Genomic DNA, 18,070 nt, shown 5'->3' on the forward strand with positions numbered 1-18,070 from the left:
GCTTTGATAGCCTAATATAGGTCCTTGTCACCAAGAAGAGATAAACCCATCCCTTTAGTATTCAACAAGGGCGAGATTGGAGAGCAGAGGTCTGGAGATATGATGTGAAAGCGGTCAACATAAAAACTCCGGCAAAAAAATAGCGCCAAACTCATTGCTTCAACCTTGCTTCTGTGGAGCGGGGCATAGGGCGGTGGAATAATTGACCATTTACGGTGAAGTATTTTCAGGGCGGCAAGCTCCAATCCTCTCAATGTAACTGGGAGAGTTCTCCAACTATTCTGGCAGAAAAGTCCCTAAGTCACATGATCTTGAAATTTACACACATTTTCCATTAAATCGCATTGATGTGAGAAAAAAAAAGAGTTCTAGACGTCACTTTTCAGCTTCCCTATAATTCCCTCTTTCGCTTGGGTACGAGGTAATTTAGTCTGCTCTTAATGCTCTAGGAGCAACAACTGACATTCCTTTGGATATCGAAAAGTGAAAGCACACCATGCCCAAAGTAACATCCTCTCGAGCTGCAGCTGCAGCAGCCCGCAGGCACAATCCTCTGGCCGAGGATATCATAACCTCGGGCCATCTACGGACCCAATCCAGCAAGAAGAGCAAGCGTCAAGGGCGGCAAGATGAGGATGGTGAAGATGGCGAGCGGTACATTGACGCGAAGATGACGAGAAAGATCTTACAGATTGGGCAAGAACTGGCGGAAGAAGATGCCGCGGAGCACGAAGCTGCAATGGGTGCAGCGAATATGGCAACTAACTCAGCTTTTGATTTTGAGTCGAGATTTGAAGACGATGAAGCTTTATCAGACGATGACGAGAAGTTTCGCGAAGACCAGTGGGGCGATGAAGAAGAGGAGATCGAGGAAGTGGTAGGTGATCTCTGCTCAAAAGAAATATAACTTTCCTCCGTTTAACAATATCGCCTTAGGAGGTTGATCCAAATGACCTTGATATGTTCAACAAATTTATTCCGGGTGGCGATGAAGATCCTATATTCAATCCTCGAGGAACCGATACAGGTCGGAGCACCAACCTGGCCGATCTCATATTGGAGAAGATCGCAGAGCATGAAGCGAAGCAGTCCGGTAACGGTGGACCCATGATTCAAGGTGGAGGATTGCCCGAAGACGCCGTTCAGATACCCGCAAAAGCTGTTGAAGTCTACGAAAAGTGAGTATATTCGTCTCATCCATTCGCATGGTCATTGTGCTTATGGTCTCTACCAGAGTCGGCATGATACTGTCTCGCTACAAGTCCGGGCCTCTTCCCAAGCCATTCAAGATTCTCCCCTCTGTCCCCAATTGGCCGACTCTCCTCTCTATCACTCGCCCCGAGTCGTGGACAGCGAACGCTGTTTATGCCGGGACAAGGATTTTCATTTCATCGAAGCCAGCCGTTGCTCAGGAGTTCATATCGACAGTGCTCCTTGACCGCGTTCGAGAGGAGATTCACGAAACAAAGAAGTTAAATGTTCACACCTACAACGCTCTGAAGAAAGCGCTGTACAAGCCAGCTTGCTTTTTCAAAGGTCTGCTGTTCCCGCTGGTATCAAGTGGTACTTGCACCCTACGGGAGGCGCACATCGTCTCTTCTGTCATCGCACGTGTATCTATCCCAGTATTACACTCTGCGGCTGCTCTACTTCGCATGTGCGACCTCGCCGCAGAACAGTCTATCAGATCGCTCGAAAGCACGGGTGCGGTCAATGTCTTCATCCGTGTGTTCCTCGAGAAGAAATACGCGCTTCCATATAAGGTGATTGACGCTCTCGTTTTCCATTTTCTGCGCTTCCGCGCTAGCGACAATGCCGAGGACTCGATGATGACCGATGGACCGTCTGGGGCTGCTACGAAAGCGTATAAGCTTCCTGTTCTTTGGCACCAGTCATTATTGGTCTTTGCCCAACGTTACCGCAACGATATCACTGAAGATCAGCGTGAAGCTCTCCTTGACCTGTTGTTAGTTCGGGGCCACAAGGATATCGGCCCCGAGGTCAGACGGGAATTGTTGGCAGGTAGAGGACGCGGTGTGGTTGTACCCGACCCAGAAAAGCAGGGCGCTCTCGACGCTGGTGATGACACGATGGATGTCACGTTTTAGGCAAAAGCATTGACTCAGTTGAACTGTCTTTAAACAGTTCCATGCTGTCTTGCCATGTTTTCTATTCATGAGTTTCTGTGACTGCGATGGGCGTTCAGGGTGTTCAGAAAAAATGATTCTTTTGCATATATTCCCGGGGCGCTTGGAAATCTTATCATCAACGCTACCATTGCTCTTGTCTAGAGGGTAGTACTGATAAAGGGTAACAAGATTTTTTCACTACTGTCAATATGATCCGCGTAGATAATAGACTATGCATTCAGGTAGTGGCTTCGCCATCACCTGTCTCATCAGGTCAAGGAATTCACAATTTAATGCTCCATGATGCAGCCCGTTAGCATCATACAAAGTACTATTCCTTCTGCTCTTGTCCCCGTAATATTCTCATGATTGATTGACGAACAAAACATCAGTATCCCTGGAATTCTCATGGCAGCGACCGTATTAACAGTCCTTGGCACATGAGAGTGGTCACCTGAATATTTAGCAGTAGTAATAATTTCAATCAGTTCTGTAACAATGCATTCATAGCCAGCTTGCCATGTACCGGAATGGCTAATAAGGCTGAGACTGCGATACTAATACACCGAGGCCAATAGCCTCAGACATTGTACATGCCGTTGATGATATCCCAGCATGTTGTATTTCGAGCATTGGGCTCCTGGACTCCCTTGTCGCCCCCGCAGCATATTTCTTTAGCATAATCAAGTACCAATTCTGTTGAATGCGTAAACATCATTTCAGTCTCAAGGGTGGAACAGTGTCCTGGAATAACGACTACCTTGAATGTCCCTCACTCAGAGTCGAGATGGGATGAGACTTTATTTACGGAGTACGGAGTTAGTGGACTTGCTTGCAATTCTAAAGCCTTATGGAGCAGAATAAAACAACATTAAAGCACTTAGACAATGGGATACATAAGTAATCCTCTGGATATACTCCGTAGAATAGCGACTCTCCACAATGTTCGGAGTGAGTTCGGAGTGCCTACGCTGCAGACACATGGGTGTCTCCCAGTACCATGTCGTATCAACTAACTACTTACACCTACCTTATCTGGTTCTCTACGGTTCGGTTCTCCTTACGTAGTCTGCCTAGACTCTAGTGTTATTGGAATACGGCAAATTGTTCTAATACGAGCCCCGATATTATTAGCAGTGCTCCAGAGGTGATCCAGACTATTATTGAACAGGAATGGCTACCTCAATCTCTCTGACGCGCCGTAATCCACAGTGGGGGTCGCCACCAATCTACGGAGTACCTCGTACCATTGACTCCCTCACCTACCTGGGGAGATTACGACACATACTATCGAGCGTTCAAGCATCGGTAAAATAGTCTCATGCTGGTTGGCAATCATCTAAGAGATTCCTTGTACTACATTCAATTAGGCTTTATGGAATGTCTACCCGAGGGGTACCTTTAAGTAGGTACTCCGTACGGAGGAAAGTGCACGATTCCGGACCCGCAGGATTTCTAACTGCGTCTGGTTGGACTTGGGTGTTTCAGATAATAATGGGACGTTTGACTTTGAGCGGAGGCTTAGAGGGGTTGCATTTCCAGGGATGGCGTGAGGGGGCCAGATTTGGTTCACTGTTACGCCGTACATTGCCCGCATTACAGTTCCAATACGGTCACCCTTGGTGTGGCTACCCGCCGGTGAGCCCTCGAGGTGTGGGCTTGGCGTAATCTATGAAACATTACCGTAGTTATGCTGACGGAGGCAGCTCCGGCCCCTTGCTGACAGAACTGACCACGCTGGCCTTTTAAAGAGTCATCTTTCCCCGTCACATCTGACCACTTCAACCAACTTCTGACCACTTGTCCTTTTGTTTCCTCTGGTCGTCGTCCACATTACCATATCCCACCACATCGGCAGACCTCCGGCGCCTGGCTCCGGGTTTGACCGTTATGCCAACGTGGCTTTTCCTTTCGTAAACCGGGCAAGTGGACGTCATCATCAGGCTCCTATCCCATACGAGGCGTGTTCTCTGCATCATCTTTCCTGAGATACTCACAGAGAGCTGCAAATACCTGTGATCTTGTCTACCGGATCAACCCATCACGCTTACAAAATGGAAGACGACTTCACTTCAGTTGTAGAGTCCTTGTCTGGTACACCAGCACCGGCTATACCGCTACTCACAGTCTCGCCTGCGGATACATCGTTGAACGCGCCAGAGACCAAAGTGCAGGAGACAAAATCAGAGGAGAAGAAGCCATCTAAGAAACGGAAGTCATGGGGACAGGAGCTGCCCATTCCAAAGACCAACTTGCCTCCTAGGTATGTTCTCTCGCGTCCGACAAAATTTGTTGGGTCAGCTGGCTTACACTTCATAAAGAAAACGGGCCAAGACGGAAGATGAAAAGGAACAGCGTCGCATCGAGCGCGTTCTCCGAAACCGTGCGGCGGCACAGACGTCTCGCGAGCGCAAGAGACTCGAAATGGAGAAGTTGGAGAACGAGAAGATTCAGATGGAACAGCAAAATCAATTCCTTCTCCAGCGTCTGTCACAGATGGAAGCTGAGAACAATCGATTGAGCCAACAACTCGCCCAGTTGACTGCCGAGGTTCGAGGCTCTCGTAGCAGCACTCCGAAGCCCGGTTCTCCTGCCACAGCATCTCCAACTCTAACACCTACCTTGTTCAAGCAAGAGGGTGATGAGCTTCCTCTTGAACGAATTCCATTTCCCACTCCCTCAATCACTGATTACTCGCCAACCCTAAAGCCTTCCAGTCTGGCTGAGTCCTCCGACGTGACACAACATCCTGCAGCGGTGTTGTGCGACCTGCAGTGTCAGTTGGCGGACTCGAAGGACCTGGAAGTGCCCTCCCGCTCTTTGACCTCGGCTCTGGCGTGGAACATGACGCTGCAAATGACATTGCAGCTCCTCTTTCTGACGATGACTTCCACCGCCTATTCAACGGTGATTCATCCACTGAGCCAGATTCTTCGGTCATTGAAGACGGGTTCTCCTTTGACATTCTCGACTCAGGAGATCTATCAGCATTTCCATTTGATTCTATGGTTAATTTCGACTCCGAGCCTGTCTCCCTCGAAGGCATCGAGCCGGCCCACGGTCTTCCGAATGAGACTTCTTACCAGACTTCTAGCTTGCAACCCAGCCTTGGCGCGTCCACTTCGCGATGCGACGGGCAGGGCATTGCAGCTGGCTGTTAGTGAGAATGTCTCTCGGGGAAATTGGTCCGCCGGTGATGACGCGGGCCGACTGCACTGGGAGTCGTTGTTGACCTTGGCTTGGGCGATAGATCGTTTTGAGCGAATGAAAGGTCGGAGACGAATTCTCTTCGCGAAATTAGAGCGAGGTGCGCGGCGTGATACTTTGGGCAACCGCCAAAGGAGTCCACGGAGTTCATGGAGTTCAAAGCGATTGAGCGAGACGTTGACGTCTCTGCTGATGGGTAAGGACCGATGAAATTTGGGCTGTAATATAGTGTGTCTTTTCAATCGAGAGCAACTGGCAACTGAGATGCTGGTCGTTTCGCTGTTTCTCAAATTGATTCTCTTTTCCAAGTCGTTGTGCCGACCACGCTTCGTAGTAAGGCATATTTATCATTCTTCTGTAACGTGTACTTGCGTTAGGAATAGCAACCACTTGATGTCTTCGTCAAGTTACTGGGAGGATCTTGTAGATTGTCAACTACTTCGGAGATTCGGGATGACGTTGCCGCGCCGCTTTGATAAGTTCCGTAGTATCAACGCTATCCCCAATCGAGAACCTGAAGTCACGGCTGCATTGTTGCCTCCCGCCTTTCCGCCTCCAACGGATCTGTCCATTCGGCTTCAACTTCTGTCACTTTCGCATTCAGGACACTTGTTAGCGATTTCGTATACCCTAATTTTAACAAGTTAATTTGTATTGCTCCCAGGCAAAATGGTTCGCAAGGATCCTATCTTCGAAGCCCGCACCAATGTCAAGGTGAGCTGGAATCTCCACCTGCGCGGAGCACTCTTATGTGCTGCGCTCTCAGCAGTTGGGAAATAAACAACATATCTGACGAATTCCTCCATTGCAGTTGCACTCGAACCGGCTCAAAAAGGAAGCTGCTCGCGCGGAGGCAACATTCAAGTCAGAAAAGGCGAAGGCGGACAAGGCTATGAAGAATCGCGAGTTTCAAATTGCCCGTATCCACGCCGCCTCTGCTGTACGAGAGAAACGACGACAAGTAACCCTCAGAGCAGAGGCTGCGCGGGCGGACGTCATCATAAATGAACTCAAAGCGGCTCAGAGCACTCGCGATACATCCCGAACCCTCGCTCTGGCATCAAGAGGCCTGGATGCGGCGTCGAAGAGTGTCAATCTCGAAAACCTGGTGTCTCATGCAAATAACTTCTTAGCGCGATCGGAAGATTTCAAAATCGCTAGTAGTGCGATAGAGGATGTCGCTCAAGGTGTCTCTATGCAGGAGTATGGTGCCGAGGGCGAGGCCGAAGTTGATCGTCTCATGGAACAGCTTGCAGACGACGCGGGTGTGGATATGCGCTTGGCGTTGGATGCTGATGCAGCACCCAAGGAAGACGTCAAAGAGCAGAAGCAGGCCGACTCGGAGCTGGAGGATGGCCTGGGAGCGAGACTACGTGCTCTCAGAGCTGCAAGCTGAAAAGAAATTCTTGTCTTCCTTTTGTTACCTTCCAGCGCACCGTTAACAGCTGGCTGGTTGCTTTACATGTTACAAACGACGGCCGAATGTTGCCGTCCGCTTGTAGCATCAGTCAGACTCGATTTGCCCTGTTTTCTTCAGGTGGATATTGACGAAGTTATGCCTCCCTAGTTTTGATATCCGTCGTTCTCGGTCTCTAAATAAGTCCTCCTGCATTTGCTGCCACAACCTCGTGTTCCAACTGCTTTTGGGGACCATCTTGTTCGGCGTAGGCTTCGGTTATACTGCATATTGGTTTCGATTTCCCGCTATTATTTCTTATGTCGTCGTCAAATTCTAGCTTCGCGTCTTATCATGCCTGTACTTCGTTCCCTAATGTCTCATTGGGTACAACACGGTTGCATAGAATCAATATGACCATAACTCTCCTTTATTGACTAAGGACGTCCAAGGACATAGGCCGACCTAAAAATAACATTAGCATGCTCAAAGCCCATACCTCTTGTTGTACAGCTAGCACTCAATACTGTCCAGATTTAGGATTCTTCTGTGCTTAAGGGCTAAAGCGAGTAGCCCAGCGGTGCCGATGTGCTAGGGCACTAGATAGATACTGTCTACTTGCATCAAAATGAAAGGGGCGCTAAGTGTCATTCAAAAGACTTGTATTGCCACGAGCCAACCTGCGTCAGCGTCTCTCTATGTGGAGAGTACTGAGCAAGTATTTCAACCAAAAGAAAGGGAAAAGGACTCCAGTGTAGAACATCAACAAAATTTGGAGTCATTCCTGTCTCCCAGAATCCGCATGAGCCCATTGTTTAGCACATAGTACCTCGTCTTTCTAGGTATTTTCTGCCTTAGGACGTGGTACCGAGTATATCCGTAAGCCGTGAGGTAAGAGATTATCCATTTTTTAATTCCCCTTACTTAAACGAGATAAATTGGCTAAGCAGCTACTGAGACTCTAAGTCGCTTAAGAGAGCCCTCGGTGACTTTGTCGATATTCTCCCAATGACAAGCGAGTGAGCCGATGTGTCTAGGCCCTTTCTAGGTCCCTTTTCTTAGCGATACAACCCTGCTAAAATTACTAGGACCTATTTGATCCCTAGCGCAGGGTTTAAAGTATGGTTACCTCCTAGACTCTCTCACTAATGATATACCTGGTTAGACTGTTTGGTGGTACCTATCTGGTCCAGACACCATCACAACTCAGAAGTCCAATCCCTCATTTTCTCAGACCTTTCCCTAGTCTAGTTTCGAGAATCCTCGCTAGTTGGCCACTCGCTGACTGGCCGAATGTGGCCAAAAATGAGCTAACTGTACATCGTGACCAGCCCGGTCTTTTCATCTTGTCCCCTATCTTGAGGTCCGTCCAATTACCACGCCGGGAAGGTATGCTAGTTTTGACCGTGGTCACCCACAGAGGCATAGACCGAGCGGTTTATGCCACAGAGAGCTAGGAACTCCGTGAGTCCGTAGACACAGACCCCTTAGCAAAAACGAGAGCCTCAATCTGCTGAGCCATTTGTTTAGGCAGTGCCCATTTGTGGCGCAATGTGTTTTCTCCTAAAAAACATCAGAAGGGTGGATTTTCCTTGATCAGATTTTCTATCCTTCTGTTTGACTCTTTTTCTGCGTCCGTTCCCTCGTTTGACCATCTCGGAGCCCAGTTCCCAAGCACAGCCAAGATGATGGCACCTTCGCATTCTTTTCCTCTTGCATTTCTGTCCCTCATTTTACATCAAACTTGCGCCTTCGCTGCCCCGTGGATAGTCACCAAAGTGTATGAGCAAGATGTCTACACCGAGGATTACATATACAGGACCACAACAAGGACTAGCATCGATGAAATCACGCCGACAGCATCACCGATGCCTGCTGCCCTTTCAACAACAACTTATGTAACAAGCGACAGTTATGACGATGCTGTCACAGTTGTTCAAGTGCTGTATCCATCTGGTGCAGGGATCGAGTCGACCTACAAGTACTACAATTACCAAGACTCAAATGTCATCACGCAGTACTATGTGGATATGGTACTCACAGCGCCAACATCCTGCTCTTCGCAGTGGACCGTGACCACTGCGGTTCCGGTCTATGTTCCCAACGCTATTGAAGACGCTTTGCTTGCGACGTCCATGTCAACGAGCTACTCCGTGGACGATAGCCAACCCTTTCAACCAACCACATACACCAGGGCTCTTGCATTCATTGATCCTACACAAGTGCCCGCGTCGAGTCTGAGCAGGCTCAGTAACTCCTACCAGCACACCATATACCGAGAGTACGGGTGCTATGACAGCAGCACCGATAGTGGTAGCAGCTACTCGTACTATGATGGTAGTGACGGCGGCAGCTGGCTCTACGACCGCTATTATTACGGGGGCATCTCTCCCCTCGGTATTCTGCTTGTCTGCCTTCTGGGATGGTTCGGAGTATGGCTCGTCATCGGCCTCATCGAGAATTGGTTCCAGTTTCGACGCTTGATGAGGGGTTGGCAGGCTCGCCGAGGATTCCCAATTTCTTGGTGCATGGTTGCTCCTATTGTCTCCTGTCTGCTCCTTCTGTTCTGCCGCAAAGGCTTTCAGGCTCGTACTTCCGAGGAGGCGCAGGTGCTTCAAGAGAAATGGCAGCAAATGGGATTCTGGAGGAAAGTCGGCCTGTGGCTTCGGTGGGGTTTCGGATTTAGTTATCCACCTATGCTGGGTCCTGCTCCAGTCAAGGTTGGAAGGCCCTCCAAGCGACCTGTTGCTGCCACCGCTCCTCTTCTTGGTGTATCCCCACCACGGAGTGTCATGTCAGATGTCCATTCCGATTCGGGAAGCAATCGCGGAGACAGTGCTGCCCCTGGTCCAGCAATGACCTATATTCCAACGCCAGGCCAGACGCTGCAAGTTCCACCTTCAATACCGCCAAACAGACAAGTCCGACAACAGCAGGCCCCCATTCAGCCCATACCTGAAGTTCCTTCAACGGCTAGCGGTGCTCTTCCCGCTGATCCTAACACACATGCAACAGAAACGTCTAGTGAGCCCCGAACTTCATAGTCTGATGTGTGTGACATGCTGTAGATTTTCTGGACGGGGAGTGAACGACGAATGTTCTGCTATCTGGCGATCATGTCTGGCGAGCGAGACACAACTCCCCTATATAAAAGTCACTCTCACTTTCCCTTGCTGACGTCCAAAATATAAAATTCCCCTGTCAGGTTGCGACCGTCATTAGGACGTTACATACAACGATATGTAATATATAATAATATAAAGGATACTTGGGAGTGTTGAGAAATACGTTCTTTCCGGATTAGAAACGAGGGGAGTGGGAAGTATCACATTACCTTATTATTATTATTATTTCACAGGTGATCCCTAAAGAGAAAGGCTCGGAATCGTTTATGTACATCCTGTCGAGCGTCGGTAGCTGAGTCCTGGCTGTACCTAGGTAAGCACGCTGTTAACCTAGGTAGATTTTCCCATGACAGGAAGCTTTTGCCACATCCAATCACAGGGCCGGCTGGCCTAATGGTAAGGCGCTTGACTTCGGATCAAGAGATTGCAGGTTCGATCCCTGCGTCGGTCACATTTTTTTACATCCTGGATGCGCGTCAACTTAACTGAATAGTGGCCGACTGTGTACAGTCAATAAATAGCGTTAATATGAGAAGTTATTCACGGAATGTATCTAATGTGGCAATGGCTGTTAGCCACGAAGGGATCCCCTATAAGACAAAGTATTTCTGATCGAAATATAGCCCAGCCGGGCTAGCTCAATCGGTAGAGCGTGAGACTCTTAATCTCAAGGTTGCGGGTTCGACCCCCGCGTTCGGCTTTTCTTTTTCATTAGGACACGGCCTCTTTTTGCGCTCTTTTTACCTGTACTGCTTCCAAGAAGGAATAGCACCTTTCTTCTTCTTTTTTTTTTTTTTTTTTTCCCCGCAAGTATTAAGTTTGCACCACAGTGCTGGCCTCCCCGGCGTGGCTGACCTGAATGGGGCTTATGTGGACGCCAAAATCCAGACAACGGTAGACTATATAATTCCCTAATGGAAATTATGATGGGTGACTACTTTCGACCATAAAAACACATCACTACATCCTGTATCTTAGGACACGCGCTGTTTGTGACGGCGGACAAGCAATCGGAACCACCTTGACAGACTGCTCCATCGCTTGTTAAATAAACCTATGGATTTTGGGAATTCCTTTGAAATGTTCTGAAACAAAGAATCGTGCCTCAGGAAGTAAGACGATGGACGGCACAGCCGATCCACCGCAGTCAAACACAACGCCGCATGGACGACAGGCTGCATGTTTGAACTGCCGAAGAAGCAAAATACGATGCAAGCGCAGCCGCGAGGGTACCTGCTGTGACAGATGCAAACAAGCAAATCTGGAATGTATCGTACCCAGTCACCATCTTGGTAGACAAAAGGGTGTCAAGAAGTCAGAGTCACCGGACCCTATCTATTTCTATTACCATCATACATGCTTACATCCACTTGTAGCAAACGCAAAGGACTGGACAAAGCGTTACACCAAATAGAGCAGGCGATTAAGCGCCCCAAGACTGATGCAGCAGGATCCGAGGCTGCTCGGAAACTTATCTCAGACCTGCAGGATCTCCTTAGCAGGACACAAGGGCATTCTGCACGGAGTGAGGTCGAGGAGACATCAGATGACTCTGAACGGTCACGGACGAGATCTCCTCCGCAAGGTGCCACTGCTGGGGACAATCTAGCATTGGATGACGCGGAGAATCCATTGCAACTTCTCGCCAGAGCCTCCGACCTCCAGTTTTCGCCCGCCGAATGCCGTGACGCACCCAGATTGTCCACTTCGTCTGTACCACCATCGTCTCTCAGACCGCATAGCAGCCCCAACGAGGACTTGCCAGTTGCCAGATCTTTTTTCGTCCCAGTCAAGGCGAAGCTAGACCTCGGCCCGGACATGGACCCTATCGAACTGGGCCTGACTACTTTGCATGAGGCGGAGTTACTTTTTTCTTTGTAAGTCAACCTATTAGACCCAAGATGTAATCTTGTCGATGAACTTACCAATTCGACAATAGCTTCTACGAGAATTTGGCCCACACGAGGTGGGGTCTGGATCCGACTGTGCATACTGTGTCATTCGTACGCTCGCAGTCTGCCTTTCTTTTCACTTCAATGCTGGCTGCAGCTGCCCGGTTTCACCCTTCTACAGCCGCCTTATCCAGAAGACTAACGAGGCACTGTAAATCACTGGCTTATAAGGTCATTGCTCAGCGTTATCGATCAGTGGAAATTGTTTTGGCCTTCATGGTAAACGTTCCATGGATGGCCCCAGGGAGCAGTTCTGGCGATGATGACACATGCTCCTATATTGCAATGGCTTTGACTGTTGCGTTGGACCTTTCTCTCAACAAGATAGTGACATCCTCAACTAGTTTTGATAGTACTCTCCAGAGCAGGCTTGCGAAAGCTGATTGCATTGATGCCAAGAGAGCCTTGCACATGGACGGATTCGAAGCTGTTGATCTGGATTCGGAATGGGGCCGAAGATTGTTACGTAGGCGCGAGAGGACTTGGATCGCGTTATTTGTCCTCGAGCGTGGGTATGTGCTGAAGCTCTTAGTCGAAGATATGCATATGGCGAGTTTGGCTAATCCGTATATTGCAGTGTCTGTTTGGCCCGCGGACGAAGCTATACAGTTCCCCCAACTGCTCTCATCGAAAATTGTGACAGATGGCATATCTCTGATATTGCTGACTCTCGGGATGGGTCGATGAACTCCATGGCTGTTCTCCGGAGGAATTTAGTAAGACAACCCCTCGGAACGTCTTCGCATGCTTGGTTGCTTGCAGACAGCTAAACGTCATTCCACGGCAGGATGGACTCTTGAAAAAGGTAAAATCGCGTTGCGACAGTTGCCGACTTGGGGACATCGGATCTGAAGCTGCTCAGTCGTACGGTCACTCCTCTCGACTTCTAAGGTTCTCGAAGAAGGCTCACTGGCCTCTAGGATCAAGAACCTTATTGAAGACTTCTATGATCAATGGTATGCGGCTTGGGCTCTTGAGATTGGTGGACCCTGTAAGTTTATTTACAAAGCTGGTCCCGATCATCATGAAGCAATTCCTTGCTAATATAACACGGAAAGCCCGCTGCCTTCCACCGTATGTTGAGATATTGGTAACACACACGCAACTGTCTACATATGGTGGCGTGATCAATCATCCCACAGCACCACTCGAAGTCAAGCGATTTTTCCGCGCTGCTGGCCTCTCTTCTGCATTGAATGTCATGCGGGCAGCCATTCAAGGAGAATCGCGGCTAAAGTCCATGCCCAACAATACAGTGATCATGATCGCCTTCGCCGCATGTTCTGCCCTTAGCCTCAGTGTGACGCCAGCGGACAGCAGGTCCAGCTTGGCACCGAGTGTGCGACATTTGATTGAGGAAACCGCTGATGTCCTCGAACGGATTGGCGCCATCCCAGCTCACAGAGAAGGTGCATCTGTCTTGTATGGACGACTACTACGAGAGCTTGTTAGACGTGCTCATGTCGGCTCTGTTTCTCAGAAACATATCGAATCAGCCCCGGTAGAGTCCTTACAGTCCTCCTCTACCTTGAGCGATTACTGCCCCTTACCTTCAGTGACACAACCACCAATAGATCCCTCTACGCTATGGCCGGAGACGCTACAATTCTCCGCGATGTCTGATCACCAAATCATCGATGCAGTGAACAGGGCTGACTCGGCATTCGGCATGAATATTCCTGACGTCCCACTGGATGATCTGATGAACTGGGATTGGTTCGACTTTGCCAATGCAGCCGACCTGGGTTTCGACCAATAACACCAACATTTCAATCCACAGTAATACCTTAAGCACCGATTATCCTGTGCGCTGCAATAATGTTGAGCGTGATTGTGAAATGGTGGGTCTCGGCTTCCTGTCGGTGCCCAGAAGTAGCTCCGATTGCCGAACGGAGCGTCACTTTTCGATTTCCATATGAGATGCCGTAGTGCTCTCTCGATGCAGAGAATATTTATTAGAAGATCTCAATCCAGATTCACACCATATACATGATTCGCAGCCCTGTTTTTCTCTCCTGGGTGGCATACTTCTCTTAATGCTGACGAGGAATGGCGACTTTGCGGGGTTCAGTAATCATATCTCCAACTCGAACATATACTGTTACCCGTCCATGGTCACAGTTAGGGACATGTTATAAAGCGTGTGCGCGACCTGTTCTTCCAACAACAAACATTCGCCATGTACGATATTCAACTGCCACTCCGCAGCAACAGACACTCGCACCCAAGATCGAGCGTGGCGCTTCAAAACTATTCAGAGATGCAGATGAGGCTGTCGCTGACCTCAAAAGCGGATCTACAATCCTGAGCTCTGGATTTGGCCTTTGCGGTGTTGCAGGTAAATATCTTCCCCACAAGAAGATGGGTTCAACAGACAGATTGACATTACTCAGATACACTTCTATCGGCGATCAATCGTAGAGGGGTTGAAAATCTGCATTCCCTGACAGCCGTTTCGAACAACGCTGGCGCTCCTGGAAGAGGAGGACTTTCTACACTTACTCAAGCCGGACAAGTAGATCGGTTGATCCTATCCTATTTGGGGAACAACAAGGCTTTGGAGAAGAAGTATCTGGCTGGGAAGATCGCTATTGAGCTATGTCCCCAAGGAACATTAGCCGAGCGATTACGTGCCGGAGGAGCTGGGATTCCAGCATTCTTCACCCCCACGGGAGCGCGTAAGTTTTCAGTCGAAAGTCTTCATTCAATACATTGCATCTACAGTTCTCACTTAACTTTTTTTTTTTTTTTCGCAGACACGTTACTCCAAGCGGGAGAAATACCCGTCCGGCTAGATGAGTCTGGAAAAGTATTGGAGCGTGGCACACCACGAGAGACGAGGATATTCGATGGTAAAACTTATCTGATGGAGACAGCCCTCACTGGTGATGTGGCTATCCTTCGTGCCTGGAAAGCAGATGAGGTAGGAAACTGTGTTTTCAGGTAGGTCTGTTATCCGCTCATGCATCAGTCAATTTTGCTGAACAATGGAATTTCCCCAAGGTATACAACGAAGGCATTTGGTCCGGTCATGGCGAAAGCTGCCACTCTTACTATAGTGGAGGCGGAAAACATCGTTCCGGTCGGTTCCATTGACCCTAACGATGTCGACCTGCCGGGCATCTTTGTGGATCGCGTTGTTCCTGCTACGGCAGAGAAGCACATCGAAATCAAGAAATTACGGACTCCCGAAAATGAGGATGCGAGTAAGACCTCAAGCAACCCTGCCATGGTTCAGAGAAACCGCATTGCCCGGAGAGCAGCGAAAGAACTAAAGCAAGGATTTTACGTTAATCTGGGTGTTGGTAAGTACCTCAGTCTTCTCGGGCCACTCAAGCGCTGACACTCGTCAGGAATTCCCACACTGGCTCCGTCATTCTTGCCGGAAGGGGTGAGAGTTTGGGTGCAGTCAGAAAATGGTATTCTGGGCATGGTGAGGTAGCCTACAGACTTGGCCAAACAACATCAACTAATGGTTATGACTAGGGACCGTATCCCACTGAAGACGAAGTTGACCCGTAAGTTCTGTTCATTGGACATAGTGTATGTGTGAATTGACCGGCTTGCAGGGACATCATTAATGCTGGCAAAGAGACAGTCACCCTCATACCAGGCGCAGCTACGTTTGATAGCACTGAGTCGTTCGGCATGATTCGGGGGGGACATGTTGATGTATCCATTCTCGGGGTGAGTGAGGAAGATTATGCTTGTGAAGGAATAGAGTACAGGGGCTAATGTTAAGCAGGCCCTGCAAGTGAGCGCCAAAGGCGATCTAGCGAACTACATGATTCCCGGAAAGGTCTTTAAGGGAATGGGAGGAGCTATGGACTTGATCTCTAATCCAGACCAAACAAAGATCGTTGTCGCTACCAGTCATAACGCCAAGGACGGATCTCCCAAGGTCGTCGCTGACTGTAGCCTGCCTTTGACAGGCGCAAATTGCGTCAGTACAATCATCACGGAACTGGTAAGCCTACTGACCCGGATGCGACCCCAGTCTCTATAGTCCGACTGACCCGTGGCTATTTAGTGTGTTTTCCAGGTTGACCGAAGCAAAGGGGAGCTTCTGCTGACAGAGCTCGCCCCAGGGGTAGAAGTTGAGGAAGTCCGAAGCAAGACAGGGGCGAACTTTGCTGTTGCAGAGAAATTGGAGGTTATGGAATGAAATCGCTCAATTCCGACCTTTGAAATCGCACATGGCAATGCTGGCTGCCATGTTAATAACGCATCGTGTAGACATCATGTATAGAATCTTATATTATGAACAATTTTCTACATGAACAAGGAGGGAGTGTTGACACCATTCCCCTCCTCCAGTAAGACTTCACCAGTGACGTGCTTTGCACGGGACGCACAAAGATCGATCCCGAGGGATTGAGCAGCCGGCCTTTGTACATAGTCAATGCGAGGGAAGATGTCTCTATGTACATATATACACCAAGGGTCATCCAAGTCTATCCACAACAACATCATCGTCACAGGGCATCTGATCAAAGCTTAGAGGTCCTGAGCGGCGCAAAATTTGACCCCGCGCCCTCGCTGATCGATTGGACGATATCGTCCACGCTGGCCAGTATCCATGTATTACCCTCATCACTTGCCAGCCACAGGGCACCTTGCTCAGTTTCGACGTCGTCAGCCCATGACCCATCTTCGATTGCCTTTCGCAGACCAAACACATGCGATGTCACTTGCGGTCCCACACCCGACTGCGCACGCAGGCATGAAATCGCGACAATAGAGGTCACGATGCGTCCAGCGTTCGCACCGGTAGTCCGCTTAGCAGGATCCGACAATAGCGCACCGTAATGGCTGTTCAAAATATGGACAGGCAGATCAGGATGCGAATCTGCCAATTTGTTGACAAGCTTGGTTTCATAGGGTCGGTAGATGGAGTCCCACAAGGCTCGGCCGCGCCTACCAATCTCATTGATATTCCCTGGGTCCGGGACTCGAGTCGGAGTACGCGATAGTTTCTTGCTGACGGCTTCGGGCAAGCTCGCTTTGAAAGCATTGAGGCAGTTGATCGTCCGCGGGATGCCGTTGAAACTGATGCATTTCAGCCCCACCTCACGCATTAGCTCTGCTGTGGCTACGCTTTCCTCCTCTGTCTGAGCCGATGCAACCAATTGAAACAAGATCGCGAGGGAATCGGGAGAATTCATAGTCATCGTGGCGGCTGTCTGTTGGTTGTAGATAACGGGATAAGTCAAAGTCATCTCAGGACAGTTCGCTGGGGAATTCATACGGGGCGAGTGAGGAAGGGTTAACGAACCGACAAAGCCAGCCATGACGGTGAAGAAACATTGTTTGCTAGAGCGCTTTGCTGAATCTTTTGGTACACGGAGCGTATATTGCGAGGGGCAGGGACAGTATTTGAGCGCGCACCCGGGGCGTTGATCAGAGCCTTGAGGCTGCTGGATAGTTTCGACATGTCCTCTCAATCTCTTCGATCAGCGCCAAGGGAGTAGCCTATCTTGCACAATTGAAGATGATGAGCGATCTTGGTCGGATGAGCGAGGAATGGCCATGATCTTGACATCGGCCATTTCGCCGACCGAGCTGTTGATGATGGATGTCTCGGCGCCAAAACTGGACTCCGGGCGGTGTCGGTTGAGTCCGGCAATCCCAGCGGAATAATACGTGATTATACACGGTATTTTACCAAATTAGTCACGTGATAATATAGAGCGAATCAGTATTCCCAAGATTCAACGCCAAGCTTTTGAGCCCAAAACTAAGCAACCCGGGGTTTTCTTGGACTGGGGGAAAAAGTGCGGGGATACAAACAGAAAATGACAAATTCACTTTTGTAGTTGTGGTATCTGCCCATCGGTTGCAGAAATGGTGGCCGAGATTGGAACACTCCCCACCATCGTTCTGCCAATCTTCAATCAGATACTTAACTCGACCCCCTGCTACGTTCGTTATACTGTTCTGATGATCTTGATTACTTTCGATTCTCATGTTCTCTCTACAGTTTGTCCGTACATATAGTCATGGATACAATGAAGCCTAGCCATGAGGCATTGGAAGATGTCAAACATGAGTCATTAGATAACATGTCTTTCGATGATGCCCGCCGACGGAAGTTGACTCGAAGTATTCTTTTCAAGCTGGACACGAGGTTGGGCTGCGAATCTGCATCCGACGTCTACGGTAATTAGATAGCTAAAATATCCTCGATAGGATTCTTCCAGTTTTGGCTCTTCTTTTTCTATGTTCATTCCTTGACAGGTAAGGAAACAGAACATCTCTTCA

General features: G+C 49.2%; 6 protein-coding genes and 2 non-coding genes across 8 annotated transcripts; 7 read left to right on the forward strand and 1 right to left on the reverse strand.

Moving 5' to 3' along the window:
* Positions 1-496: 496 nt before the first annotated feature.
* ALT_2230 (snoRNA-binding rRNA-processing protein ENP1) lies at positions 497-2,108 on the forward strand (the record flags this gene model as incomplete). The annotated part of the gene is made up of 3 exons (XM_033563337.2): positions 497-877; positions 937-1,178; positions 1,235-2,108. The coding sequence occupies 3 exons, from the start codon at positions 497-499 to the stop codon at positions 2,106-2,108; spliced, it is 1,497 nt and encodes a 498-aa protein (XP_033419228.2).
* Positions 2,109-4,183: 2,075 nt separating this feature from the next.
* ALT_2231 (bZIP transcription factor) lies at positions 4,184-6,732 on the forward strand (the record flags this gene model as incomplete). The annotated part of the gene is made up of 4 exons (XM_033563336.2): positions 4,184-4,392; positions 4,451-5,532; positions 6,001-6,050; positions 6,148-6,732. 4 exons carry the CDS (start codon positions 4,184-4,186, stop codon positions 6,730-6,732), a joined length of 1,926 nt encoding a protein of 641 aa, XP_033419227.2.
* Positions 6,733-8,417: 1,685 nt separating this feature from the next.
* Positions 8,418-9,776, forward strand: ALT_2232 (uncharacterized protein; the record flags this gene model as incomplete). Its single annotated transcript, XM_033563334.2, has 1 exon — positions 8,418-9,776. One exon carries the CDS (start codon positions 8,418-8,420, stop codon positions 9,774-9,776), a length of 1,359 nt encoding a protein of 452 aa, XP_033419225.1.
* Positions 9,777-10,236: 460 nt separating this feature from the next.
* Positions 10,237-10,308, forward strand: ALT_t050. The gene has a single exon. It is a non-coding gene; the product is annotated as a tRNA-Arg (tRNA).
* Positions 10,309-10,484: 176 nt separating this feature from the next.
* ALT_t051 lies at positions 10,485-10,557 on the forward strand. The gene has a single exon. It is a non-coding gene; the product is annotated as a tRNA-Lys (tRNA).
* A 656-nt stretch (positions 10,558-11,213) lies between these two features.
* On the forward strand, positions 11,214-13,568 carry ALT_2233 (fungal specific transcription factor domain-containing protein; the record flags this gene model as incomplete). Its single annotated transcript, XM_089599287.1, has 6 exons — positions 11,214-11,734; positions 11,797-12,321; positions 12,387-12,525; positions 12,572-12,614; positions 12,672-12,800; positions 12,868-13,568. 6 exons carry the CDS (start codon positions 11,214-11,216, stop codon positions 13,566-13,568), a joined length of 2,058 nt encoding a protein of 685 aa, XP_089456433.1.
* A 277-nt stretch (positions 13,569-13,845) lies between these two features.
* ALT_2234 (3-oxoacid CoA-transferase) lies at positions 13,846-15,974 on the forward strand (the record flags this gene model as incomplete). Its single annotated transcript, XM_089599288.1, has 10 exons — positions 13,846-13,929; positions 14,018-14,147; positions 14,203-14,487; positions 14,566-14,752; positions 14,813-15,114; positions 15,163-15,242; positions 15,296-15,327; positions 15,379-15,496; positions 15,555-15,776; positions 15,840-15,974. The coding sequence occupies 10 exons, from the start codon at positions 13,846-13,848 to the stop codon at positions 15,972-15,974; spliced, it is 1,575 nt and encodes a 524-aa protein (XP_089456434.1).
* Positions 15,975-16,299: 325 nt separating this feature from the next.
* Positions 16,300-17,243, reverse strand: ALT_2235 (dol-P-Man:Man(5)GlcNAc(2)-PP-Dol alpha-1,3-mannosyltransferase; the record flags this gene model as incomplete). The annotated part of the gene is made up of 2 exons (XM_033563331.2): positions 16,300-16,992; positions 17,085-17,243. 2 exons carry the CDS (start codon positions 17,241-17,243, stop codon positions 16,300-16,302), a joined length of 852 nt encoding a protein of 283 aa, XP_033419222.1.
* Positions 17,244-18,070: the final 827 nt, after the last annotated feature.

The sequence above is a fragment of the Aspergillus lentulus genome (assembly GCF_001445615.1).
Source record: "Aspergillus lentulus DNA, contig: Alt04, strain: IFM 54703, whole genome shotgun sequence".
NCBI classification, from domain to species: Eukaryota; Fungi; Ascomycota; class Eurotiomycetes; order Eurotiales; family Aspergillaceae; genus Aspergillus; species Aspergillus lentulus.